The sequence below is a fragment of the Malaclemys terrapin genome, chromosome 1 (assembly GCF_027887155.1).
Source record: "Malaclemys terrapin pileata isolate rMalTer1 chromosome 1, rMalTer1.hap1, whole genome shotgun sequence".
Classification (NCBI taxonomy): Eukaryota; Metazoa; Chordata; order Testudines; family Emydidae; genus Malaclemys; species Malaclemys terrapin.
The window spans coordinates 99,663,440-99,676,601 of NC_071505.1; the positions used below are offsets into that span (position 1 = coordinate 99,663,440).

General features: G+C 42.8%; 1 protein-coding gene across 1 annotated transcript in view; it reads right to left on the bottom strand.

Moving 5' to 3' along the window:
• Window positions 1-13,162, bottom strand: part of TXNRD1 (thioredoxin reductase 1) — a 61,286-nt gene that overhangs the window by 43,121 nt on the left and 5,003 nt on the right. The window contains exons 2-3 of the mRNA XM_054033032.1: window positions 4,637-4,800; window positions 1,549-1,609 (exon numbers count right to left, since the gene is read on the bottom strand). Coding sequence (XP_053889007.1) covers window positions 1,549-1,609; window positions 4,637-4,800 — 225 coding nt within the window. The remainder of the gene's footprint in view (window positions 1-1,548; window positions 1,610-4,636; window positions 4,801-13,162) is intronic.

Below are 13,162 nucleotides of genomic sequence, written 5' to 3' on the forward strand. Positions count from 1 at the left end.
AAGAAAGAGTGGTAGGTGTAAACCCTCCAAGTACTCGCCATGCAGATCTAAGAAATGCACTTCAAGGCAAATGTCTTTGTTGATTTAAGTAAGAATTTGCTCTCCGTGTCACAAAGCAGAAACTTTCTGCTGATTTGCATTGGCATGAATCAGCAAGAGAACCTTTACATAAGAAAGAATTTGATTGAAAAATTAGCTACTCTACTACTACTCTAACAATCTCGGAAGAGACAACTTAAAACAAATGCCTCGTTTTAACAATGATGTGCCAGTTGCTTTACTCCTATCATCTAGAACCTCAGCAATATGGGTTACATCTGCTTAGAGTCCAAAAGACTCAAGTTTAGGATGACCAGATGTCCTGATTTTATAGGGACAGTCCCAATTTTGGGGTCTTTGTCTTATATAAGCTCCTATTACCCCCCTCCCCCGTCCCGATTTTTCACATTTGCTGTCTGGTCACCCTACTCAAGTTCAGTGGGCCAAATTCAAAGCTGATGTGCATAAGCTACACCTTGATGAGTGGATGTAAATCGTAAGACTAGATCATGGCTACAATAATTGCTCTTTGTGCTGTTGCAGAGGGCAGCTATGTTGGCTTTATGCCAGTAGCTTCTGCCATCCCTCAACCCTATTGCAGGAGATGGGTCAGGGCTGGCTTGGGTGACACTGCACTGATCCCTGGTCAAAGGACCATTGTAGCCTAAACTACCATAAATGAGAGTAGCCCTGTGGATAGTCTATCTTGTGTCAGGGGGATGACCCAATCTCTGGCTCTGCTGAGACCAGAGGAAGCATGAAAGTGGTTTAGAGCCACATTTGCCTCCACAGTCAGGGTTCAATCATCGGCTGTGCCAAAGTGAGCAAGTTGGTTAGTCAAAGATAATCTAAATGGGTGTAATGTACACACAAGGGACTTTATATGCCTCTCACTGACATCAGTGTAAGCCAGGAATAACCCATTGAAGTCAGAGGAGTTGCGTTACTGTAATATCATAAGTGAGATCAGAAGCAAGCCCTGTAGGTATGGATGAAGGTGCTTGTTACATGAACTTACAGTCTCACCTCTCCATTTAGTTACCTGTGTTTAATGTGTTTGAGAAGCACTGTACATATAAAAGCAATTTCACTACTATTTCACCTTTTCTCATAGGGGCTATAACATTAAATAAAAAGCAGCATAGGAGGAAGGGGGCATCACTATCATTTTCCGACACCATCCTGTAAATCCCAGCCATAGCTATAGCAGAATGAAACACACAACAGCAGTGAATCCCCTTTGGGACTGTAGCTTTAACGTGTTAGGCAGTTCTGAGGAGGCGGGTGAGGAAATGTTTCACCTGTTTTAAAAGAACATCTATGCTCCCCACGAGGAAGAGATACAAAAAAAGTTCATCTTTAGACTACAAGGAAGAACAGCAATCTCATTGTTCGCAGATACAGCCAATGAGGAAGTAGTCACAGGAAATATTAAGAAAGACTGTGGTGCTTGCAGACTTTCAGTATATTTATTTGCATACAAAAAACTCAACTGCAGAAGAGCCTCACCTGTCTGGTCTAGTTCAAGTGAACAGTAGGGAACACTCATGGATTTGAACAGCTCCTTCACCTGCATAAAGCACAGTGAATAAATATTGACATTAATACAAAGCACTGAACACTGAAATTTTCCTTCTTCCCTCTACTAGGCCACCCACCTATCCTCTTATCTGCTACCTACATCTAGCCCATAAAAATCCTCCCACTGAGAGGCAATGTAGATGAATGGCTAGAGAAAAAACTCAGAGGTCCTAGGTTCTCTTCCTGGCTCTGCCACTACCTCATTGTGTCCTTGCGCAAGTCACTTAGCCAGTCTCTGGGACACACTGGGCCTTACTCCCAATGCTGAGCAGTTACTGTCTTGCACAAGAAATTCCACTAAGTTCTCTTATGGGCCACACGCCACTGGTATAAGTTAGAGCAGTTCCAAGGCTGCTCTAACTCATCCAGAGGCTGGGACCAGTGTAAACTGGCCCACAGGAACAGGGAGCTGGAATTGGCTACCCAATGCCCTTCCTCCATTACACTCATCTCCCTAAGCCAATCAGAACTCAGATGCAGGGTCAAATCTGGCCTTGAGTTTTCGTTATAAATTTAACATTGACGAGCCCTCTAAAATCCATTAAAAAGGAGTCATGTTAACCTCATAACTGGTAAGTGAGGAGTGAGGTAGATTGTTCTGCCAAATTAGAAGTTAGTCAGGCAAGGTATTCATTAATTCTGACTCCTTAAAAATAGAGGTGAACACCAAAGTTTAATATGTCTTATTTTTCCCTCCATTTTTGCCACTCTGTCCTTATAATCAATGCCCTGAGAAAATCAGACACTCGTAGTATCTTATCTATCCATTATAAGTTTCATTTTACTATTGACCACAAGTACTAGAACGATATAATCTTAGCAGAACAGCCACAGCACAACTCTGTGGTTTTTAAAGTCTTAGGGCCCAATCTTGCTTCCATCCAAAGTTAAGCTTGATTTGAGTAAGAGCAAGATGTCGGATGACTTGAGCTAGAATTCAGTTAAAAATACTGTACATTAACAGTAGGGCTTCTGGTTTTCAGTTTTAATTGATAACACCAATAAAACACTACTGACAAAAAAAAGAAATCAGTGCCTATTCAATAAACACTGGAAAAACTCTGGAAATAGTTACTTGTATCTAAGGGCTTGTCTACATGGAGCAGCAATGCACACTACGGTGGTGATTTCTAATGCACTCTAATGCAGTGTTTTTCAAAGTTTAGGTCATGACCCACTACTGTGTCGCGGCATGTAAGGCACTGGGTTGCCTTGCTCAGCACACTGGGACCTAGCGGCTTTGGTCAGCAACCCCAGCCCAGAGCCCTGACCCCCTCCTGCACCCTAACTCCCTACCCCAGCTTTGAGCCCCCCCAAAACCAGAGCCCCTCCTGCATCCCAAACCCCTCAGCCCCAGCCCAGAGCCTGCACCCCCAGCCCAGAGCCCTCACCCTCTCCCACACCCGAACCCCCTGCCCCAACCCAGAGCTCCCTCCCATACCCTGAACCCCTCATTCCTGGCCCCACCCCGCAACCCTCACCCCAACCCTCTGCCCCAGCCCTGAGCCCCTCTCTCATCCTAAACCCCTCATCCCCAGCTCTGCTGGGTCATGGGCATCAACAATTTTCTTCAACTGGGTCCCCCCAAAAAAAGTTTGAAAACCACTGCTCTAATGTGTTGTGCATTAATTGGTCCATGTAATGCACTGTTTGAAACCGTACTACATTAAAGTGCACTAGGAACATTAATAAATAATTTTTTCATACAGTATATACAAAGAGAAAGCCCCTTAGTGCCCTTATTTTTGGACATCTACATAAAATTGCTAAATTAAAAATAATGAATCAAAAATTGCTAAAAATAAATCCTGAAAAACAGAAGCCCTAATTAACAGGAACAATGGTGCTGTGCTCTAAGATAAATCCCTCTGCTAATGTGTGGGCCTGGACTTGAGACTCTAATGTACAAAATCTTATTCCAATTGCCCATCATTTTTAAAATTGATTTATTAACTTGAAATAAAAACTTCTGTTCCCCTTTGAGAAAACCTAAATTCTTTTTTAATTACATCCATTAGAGTAAAAATATACAATTAATGTGTAGAGGCATATGCAGGTAGTTAAATAATAAGTAGGAAATATCTTTATCTAGATGGGAATTTCCTTCTGGGAACTTCTCAACCTGCATAGGAGTTAAACAATTTATCCATAACAGAAAGAAAAAGCGGTCATCTTTTAAAAGAAAGATAATCCTTAGTTAATCAAACCCAATGAATACATGAAAAAGGCAGAAACTACTCTTCACAGTTCTCTTTCTCCAAAGGACAAACTAGATAAATTAACTCTTCAAGAAATCTCTAAATAGCAGAGCAAGGGTATTACAGAAGCAAGGTAACTCAAGAAGAGGCATTGACAAAGAGATGATAAATTCTACACCAGAATTAATAAGAAATCTCATCTGGGTCACCTATCTGAGAGCCTGACCCAAAGCCTTGAAGTCAGTAGGAAAACTCTAATTTAGGATCAGGCCCTGAATGAATGGGCTGAGAGCCAAAATTTAGCCCTTGCGGCTTAATTTCCAGGTGGAGAACATCTGGAAACAGAGCATTCTATGGCCCTCACTCAGCAAAGCACTTCAGCATATGCTTAGGTTTAAGCATGTGCTTAAATATGTCCCACTGAAGTAAACAAAGTAAACTTAAGCACATGCTGAAGTACTTTGCTGAATTGAGGCCTATGAGCTGGAAGGTCAGGACCAGATATTTGTCAGGGACAGCGGGATGGGTGCCAGACGCAGGAGCAAGCTGTAGCTGGGATTAGAGACCAGACGTACACTTTGCAGGGAAAAAAATAGAAAGATGGTTCTGGCTATGGTTGGTCTAGGAAAAGTAGAGGAGACAGCAACTAAGACCTGGATCTTGAAAATGACTTCACATGGACAGACTCCTGTGCCCAGGTGGAGCCATGCTGAAGTCAATGGGATCTTGCAACTCAGCTACATTAGTGAAATGAAGAACAGTGAACTTGTAAGATATGACAAATTCTGTATATCTCTGCGTGAAAATTACCATTTTACCTTAGCAGAGAGACTGCACGCTGTGTTACTGAAGATCATAACAGTGTTTTTATCTATGTAGGCCTGTATTTTAAACTGCAGGTCTGTATCTTTATTTTTGCAGGAAGCTGTAATGGCTTGTCCATTGTTTGCATTCTGAGCTTCATGGTGATAATCTTCTGTTGCTATAAGAAATTAAAACAAAGCGGAGTAACCAAAAACCAGATTGTAAAATGGTTTATGATAAAGATGACATACTGATAAGAGGTTCAGATGAAATTAAAATATTAATGATTTATTTCAAAGGGTTTTTAAAAACAATTCCCTATTTTTAGTCACCTGGTTCCATTGTTCTTTCTCTGTCCCCCTCACCCACCAGCAGGCAAAGTCTAAGGGTATGATTATACTTGGAGGTGGGGGGTTGATTCCCAGCTCATATAGACATACTTGTGCTAGCTTGCATCAAGCTAGTGTGCTAAAAATAGCGGTGTAGCTGCAGTAGCAATGGCAATAGCAAGTGGCAGCATGGGCTAGCTGCAGGGCCGCCCAGAAGATTCAGGGGGCCTGGGGTCTTCGGCGGCAGGGTCTTCGGCCGCCGAAGAGCAGGCATTTCAGCGGCGGGTTCCGGGACGGAAGGACCCCCTGCCGCTGAATTGCCGCCGAAGACCCGGAGCAAAAGAAGCTCCGGGGGCCCAGACCCCACGAGAGTTTTCCGGGGCTCCCGGAGCAAGTGAAGGACCCCACTCCAGGGGCCCTGAAAAACTCTCGTGGGGGCCCCTGCGGGGCCCAGGGCCTGGGGCAAATTGCCCCATTTGCCCCCTCCCCCCAGGCGGTCCTGGCTAGCTGCCCTGAGTACCAACCCACCTGAACCCCATGAGCACATATTTGGCATGGCTAGCCTGTGCTGCCACTCACAGCTGCCCATGCTACCGCAGCTACTGTTTTTAGTGTGCTGCCTCAAAGAGAGCTAGCGTGAGTATGTCTACATGAGTTGGGACTCACACCCCTGACTCCAAGTGTAGACACAGCCTAAGAGCATGAAATGCTGAGCTCACTGAAGCCAATGGCAAAACTCCCACTGACTTCAATGAGGCCAGGATTTCACTGCATGACTCCTTACCATTCACATTTTTTGCCCTAGAAATCATAACTGAGGCAAGCTTTCAGGATTTGGCTCTGTTCCGGCAATTGGATCCATGCAGGAAGATCCCTGAATCCTTGTAGAACCTAATTACTGGGGTCCACCTATTCAGATCTCATTTCAGAATTGGAGCCTTCAGCATCATCAGCTGAGCATCAATGTTCCAAGACAGACTTAAACCTTTATCATATTCTTTTCCCACATGATTGTGCCACGTTTTCAGTGAAGCATATGGGGATTTAGTCATGAGGCTCTAATTAATGTTAATGGAGAGGTTTTACATGAGGGTAAATAGATTATGTGCTCATCTTAAATGTTTCCAGAGCATTCACAATATAAATTACACAAGCCTAGTATAGAACAAGGTTGTAGCAATTAATTCAATAGCTCCTAAACTTTAATAATACCCCTCTTAATGACAGAATTTACTACTACTAATTATTTACTAATACTGATTTACTCCAGTATCTGAACATTTCCATCACTCATTTTATTTTAAAGTAAATCAAACTGGTTAAAATAAACTTAAATATAGAACTACCGTAGTTTTGTAGTATAACAAATGTCAATAATAGATCTCATAAAAAGCTTTATGACACATTTAGTTATAATTTATAAGAACCATCCTATAGGAACAACATTCATTCTTAGCACTTAGGATCTGATTCATCAATTTCAGTAGCAGTTAGGAGCCTAAATACCTTTGTGGATCTGGGACAGTCTATTTTCAGACTATTTTCATACAAACATTAACTAATGGTATCATTTGTCCTGTCTTTCCATTACCTCCCTAATATTTGTTATTTATCCTTGTCATGTCATGTTTGAATTTGGAACCCAATCCCACAAACTAAATGGGATTACTTGTATGTGTAAGAACTGCATACACGAGTACAGGTTTGCAGGATCGGGTCCTAAAATTGTGAACTCCTCATGGTTAGAACTGTGTCTTTTAATTATTTGTAAAGCACCAAATACACATATAATGTAATAGAAAACTATCTTTCATAGAGATACAAATAATAGTTAAAATATAAATATATTTCACATTTAATAAAATTCAAACCATTATATAATCTAACATTTCAGGATCTTTTGGACATACCCATATCAATTATTGTTTTTATATAACTAATGTACTTCTGAACAATGGAAGATCATTTTAACATGAATAAAAAGATGCAGCATACTGTAAGTGGCCTAAACAAACTATGTGATTAGTCTCTATAAAGTCTCTATTGTCACTTGTTTGAGATGACCTGCATATCTGGGCTTCCTGCTTTGATGCTCATAGTTATTGTGGTCAACACAAAACTGGGCAACCACAACAACAACTAGCTCTTATGGCAGACATTTAATGGATTAAAAACTGGCTAACTAAGAGCTTTCAAAATGTAAATGTAAATGAGGAATCGTCATCAAGCGGGTGTGTTTCCAATGGGGTCCTGCAGGAATTGGTTCTTGGTGCTGTGCTATTTAACATTCGTATCAGTGACGTAGAAGAAAACATAAAATCATCACTGAAAAAGTCTGCAGGAAGTGGCAAAAAAATTGAGGAAGTGGCAAATAATGAAGAGGACAGGTCACCAATTGAGAGCAATCTGGACTGCTTAGTAAACTGGGTAGAAGCAAACAGTATGTGTTTTAATATGATTAAATGTAAATTAGGGATGTAAGAGTTTAACCGGTAAACTGGTTAGCTGATAACAGAAACCAATAAGCATCAAGCTTAACGATTAAACTCCACCCAAGGTCCCGTCTGCTGCCCCGCGTGCCCGGGGTTCCTCCAGGCTGCCAGCCCCGCCACCCGCCATCCTGGCATCCCTGCACGGCTGGCATCCCAGCTGCCACCCTATGCTATGGCTCTGCTGCTGCCCGACATCCTGGCACGCCCTGCGCCCACAGCAGAGATCCCGGGGGTGGCAGCAGAGCCTCACGTAAAATGTGGGGGTGCTGCAGCACCCCCTGCACCGCTAGTTCCCTGGGTAAATGTTTAACCGTGTAACCGATAGAATTTTAATCGGTTACATGGTTACTGTTTTTACATGTTATTTATATCCCTAATGTAAATATCTAGGGACAAAGAATGTAGGCCATACGTACAGGATGGATGACTATAATCTGGGAAGCAGTGACTCTGAAAAAGATTTGGGGGCTATGGTGGATAATCAACTGAACATGAGAACCCAGTGTGACGCTGTAGCCAAAAGAGCTAATGCAATCTTGGAATGCAGAAATGGGAATCTTGAGTAGGAGTTGAGAGGTTACTGGTGCAAACACTGCTTGAATACTGTGTCCAGTTGTGGTGCCCACAATTCAAAAAGGATGTTGATAAATTGGAAAGAGTTCAGGGAAAAGCCATGAGAATAATTAAAGGATTAGACAACATGCCTTACAGTGATAGACTCAAAAAGCTCAGTCTATTTAGCTCAACGAAAAGAAGGTTAAGGGGTGACTTGATTACAGTCTAAGTATCTACCTGGGGAACAATATTTAATAATGAGCTCTTCAAACGAGCAGAGAAATATAGAACACAATCCAACGGCTAGAAGTGGAAGCTAGACAAATTCAGATTGGAAATAAGGCATAATTTTTTTTAAGAGTGAGAGTAATTAACCACTGGACCAAAGGGATGCGGTGGATTCTCCATCACTGACAATTTTTAGATCAACACTGGATGTTTTTCTAAAAGATCTGCTCTATTTGGGGAAGTTCTATGGCCAGACTAGATGATCACAATGGTCCCTTCTGGCCCTGAAATCTATGAATCTGTTACCCCCTTAACTCTTTGGCAGACGTTTATCTACCCTTAGTCATCCTGTTCCCTCCGCCCCCATTCTTAACTGCTATCTTGGTCCTATCAAGAAAAATCCTGCAATATTTGTAATCTCTAAATACACTGTTTAGTGGGCAATCTCTTGTGGTGAACTGGTTCTGGTTCATAGGCTCCAGAGATGATCAAACTGGTGTGCGCGAGGGTGAGGTGTGAGAGGAGAAGAGGAGGGTCAAGCTGGGGCAGGGGGTATTCCCTCCACAGCTCTGGGAAGGAGATGTTTTGGTTGGTTGGCCTGTTCCCACCACCTCACAGACACACACACACTCACACTCACTCTTCTCATAGAATCACAGAAATGTAGGGCTGGAAGGGACCTCAAGAGGTCATCAAGTCCAGTCTCCTGCACTGTAGCAGGACCAAGTAAACCTAAATCATCTCTGACTGTTGTTTGTCCAACCTGTTCTTAGAAACCCCACAGCAATGGGGATTCCACAACCTCCCTGGGAAGCCTGTTCCAGAGCTTAACTACCTTTATAGTTAGAAAAAACTTTCTAATATCTGACCTAAATCTCCCTTGCTGCAGATTAAGCCAATTACTTCTCCTACCTTCAGTGGACATGGAAAACAATTGAGCACTAACCTCTTTATAACAGCCCTTAACATATTTGAAGACTATCAGGTCCCCCCTCAATCTTCTTTTCTCAAAACTAAGCTTCCCCGGGTTTTTTTTTAACCTTTCCTCATAGGTCAGCTTTTCTAAGCCTTATACCATTTTTGTTGCTCTCCTCTGGACTCTCTCCAATTTGCCCCCATCTTACTTAAAGTATGGTGCCCAGACTTGAACACAGTACTCCAGATAAGACCTCACCAGTGCTGAGTACAGTGGGACAATTACTTCCATGTCTTCCACATGACACTACTGTTAATACTCAGAATGAAATTAGCCTTTTTAGACGCCTACAGAGTCCAACAGTTTTGTGGATCACTAAAGAGCCTAAAACTGGGACTTAGGCATCTAAAAACTTTTGTGAATCTAGCCCCAAGTGCTTAGGAATTCGGTAACATCATCCTCATTTTACAGGTGGGGAAACCAAGACACAGAGGACTGAAGTGACTTGTCCAAGGTCACCAAGCAGAGCTGGGAATAGAATCCTGAGTCCTAGTCCACTGTTCTATCTACTAAACAACACTGCCTCATGCACACTAGTAAAACTATTCCTTCCTGCACCATCTCTATCTATTATTTACTATGCATTTTAGTGACACAGAACATCACAAGCAAACACAGGGAAGTACTTTGCACAAAAGGAAGAGTACCATCAACCAAGTATCAAAAGTGAATGTGGTCAAAGGAAACCAAGCTTTCTTCCTAGGTAATGTCCCAGCATCTCTGAAAGTGTTTTGAGGCGAAGTGTAGAATGAGTCAGCCATAGAAGAGAGTCCAAATCCTAGAGATTTGCAATCTGGAAGCTGTCAGATTTTAGCAGCATGACAAAGGCAGACCTGACAGTTCTCAAAGGGTGGTATATTATAATTTTATTAAATTCAAGACATGACAATATTCAGAATAAAACAAAGCGAATAAAATCCTTTTGTTCAATACTGGACACATGATGCAGAAATATCAGTGCATTTTCTATGGCATGTATTTCACCTTCATTTAATTTGTACTAAAACATAAAAATAAGCTTTAAAATAACTCAAATATCTCATTCAGCAATTTAAACTGTAAATAGCTTGTTCATTTCTATTAGGAGAGCATTATAGTAATGTACCTCCATTAATGAGCACCTTTTCTCTTGTGCTTATCTATAAAAGGATAAATATATGGTTGAAGGCAGGTATATCAGTCTTAGAATGATTGAAGTCCTTTTAATATGACCTGGAAAAGGTTACCTCAGGTTAATTATAAACACCTGAGTCTAATTAAGGATAGCCTGTGACCTTTAGAAATCTCTTCCAGTGAGGGTGAGGGGAGGAAGCAGTAGAAAGACTGTGTGCAGTGAGGGGGGAGGCTTTTCCAAAAACGAGCTGTTTTTCTCTATAAGGGAAATGTGCTTATTTCTGTTTGGGGAGGAGGACCTTGGTTCCCAACATAGCTGGGCACAGAATAGGTTAGAGAGGACGGCTGGCAATTGGTAGCCAGCATATGAAGAGGCATACTCCAGTGGGAATTAGGAAATGCTTTTTTTGTTTGTTTGTTTGTTTGTTTGTGTTTGTTTAAAGAAACCCTAAGGCCAAACCTCGGGCCTCCTCGTAAATATTGTAAATAAGCCAAGGTGAAGAACTAAACCTCCAGAGTAGGACTGATTTACCCCAGGCTCCCCCAGTGCCAGAGGGAGAAATGCTGAGCCCTGACGTCACTAAAGAGTTGCGCTGTCACAACAGTTTCCTCCAATTTTTTCATCATCCAATTTACAAAATGCATCTATTCAGAAATCATTTAAAAGTGGTTATGCCATCTGACTTATCTGGGTTAAAACAAATGTGAAATAAAGTTTTTCAAGAGTTTAGGTTAACAAGGCTGAACAAAACACACAGGAATAAAAAAAAAAACATGCATATAGAATGAGCATTAGGCTGGCAAGGAAATGTGCTGGCAGTTCATATACTAAGGGATAAATCCTGCTCTCAGTTACTACTGAAGTCATTAAGGGTATGCCTACACTACAAGTGCTGCAGCTTGCAATGGTAGTGCAGTAGTGTAGACACTTGGTACAGCAATGGAAGGGATTTTTTCTGTTGCTGTAGAAAATCTGCCCCCTCGAGAGACGGTAGCCAGGTCAACCTAGTGGTGTCTCCACTGGGGCTTTGATTGGCTCAATTATGTCTCTCAGGGGTGTTGATTTTTAACACCTTTGAGTGACACAGCCAAATCAACCTAAATTTTAAATGCAGACTAGGCCTAAGATTGCACTGATGTAAGCAAGGGCAAAATTGAACCCAGAGTCTGCAAGCTTGCATCCATCAACAGTAATGCTATGTGAACACAGCTATGAAGCATTGTTTATGTTATATTTTAAAAGTCCACACATACAATAATATGGCAGAAATGTTTACAGGAAACAGCACAAAGAGAGAAAAAATGAATTTGGCCCGAATTCATCAATGAGTTACTCCAGTTTTATGCTGATGTAATTTCATTGATTTCAGTACAGTTACATTGGCATAAACAGAGTAATACAGCAGTGATTTGGGCCCCTTATCTTTACACCATGAAGTTGTGTTGGATTTTGGGGCTCTGCCAGCTATTATTAGCACAAGAAAATCTGCAAAAGTGATTTTTAATAGTAACCATACTTTGCAACTCTACGCACAAAGGGCCGGATACCAAACTCATTCCAAGATTCCAATTAGAATCTTTCCATGCACACCAGTGACAAGGAATTGAGTCCCAAGAGCCCAACCCTCAACTCCTACTGAAGTCAATGGAAGTAGAAGGCACTCAGCACCTCACAAATTTGGACTGAGATGTGGAGGCGGGGGAGATAGGGGAGACAAAACTGGGATGAGGACATGGAGCTGGGGGGGAAGAGGGGGAGATTCTATGGACAATATAGTATGTGATCATGTGTAAGGCTAAGATTTAATCATGGGTATTTTTAGTAAAAGTCATGGACAGGTCACGGGCAATAAACAAAAATTCACGTCCCCGTGACCTGTCCATGACCTGTACTATATACTCCTGACTAAATCTTGGGTGCTCTGGGGGGGTCCTGGGGGCACAGCTGCTGCTCTGGAGGGGGCGCTCCGGGGCACCCGCTGGTGCTGGGGGGGGAAGGCTCCCGGGTGCCCGCTGGTGCTCGGGGTCGAAGGGCAGCCTGGGACCGCCACCGCTGGCAGAGGGGCAGCCTGGGACCCCTGGTGCTGGCGGGGGGGAGGAGAGCAGCGGCCTGGGACTACCGCTGCTGGTGTTAGCACAGAGGGGACAGCAGCCAGGGACTGCCGCCGCTGCTGGGGGGAGGGGAGGGTGCAGCTGGCCAGCTACTCGGGCAGCCCTTGGGTCAGCCACACCTACCGGCTGCAGAAGTCACAGAGGTCCCGGAATCTGTGACTTCCATGACAGACTCGCAGCCTTAATCATGTGTGATGATTTGGGGAATTTTTCTCTGTATAGTTTAGGAATTCTGTTGGAGATTATGAACTCTGTATGTTTAAGCCCTTATGATTCTCTTTACTGTATACCTGCCTCAAACACCTTAACACCAAGGAGACAGGGAGGGGTGCCTGAGTGGCTGTCTCTGAATAGGATGGTTGTTAGACTATAAGCACCTGAACAGATCTTGCCCGAACACAGCAATGGGATAAATGCATCCTCCAGCTTGTCTACGGAGAGCTGGGGATACCAGAGACAGCGTCTGTGCCCAGGAAGTACGCTAGAGAGGCCAGAGAGAGAGAGGCTGAAACCGAACTGGGATGCAGGAGAGCTTAAAAAAAAAAAAGCACACATGCCTAGCATGTGAAACAGGGCAGGCTGGTGAGCATCCAGCAGGATGAATTTGATCAGGGCTGAGAGATCATGTAATTAAAGACACTATCACAGTGCATACTCCCAACAAGGCTGAATTAAAGTAGCACAGGCAACCTTAATTCTAGCATTTCATAACTCTTGAGTGCTTGACTTTGCAAC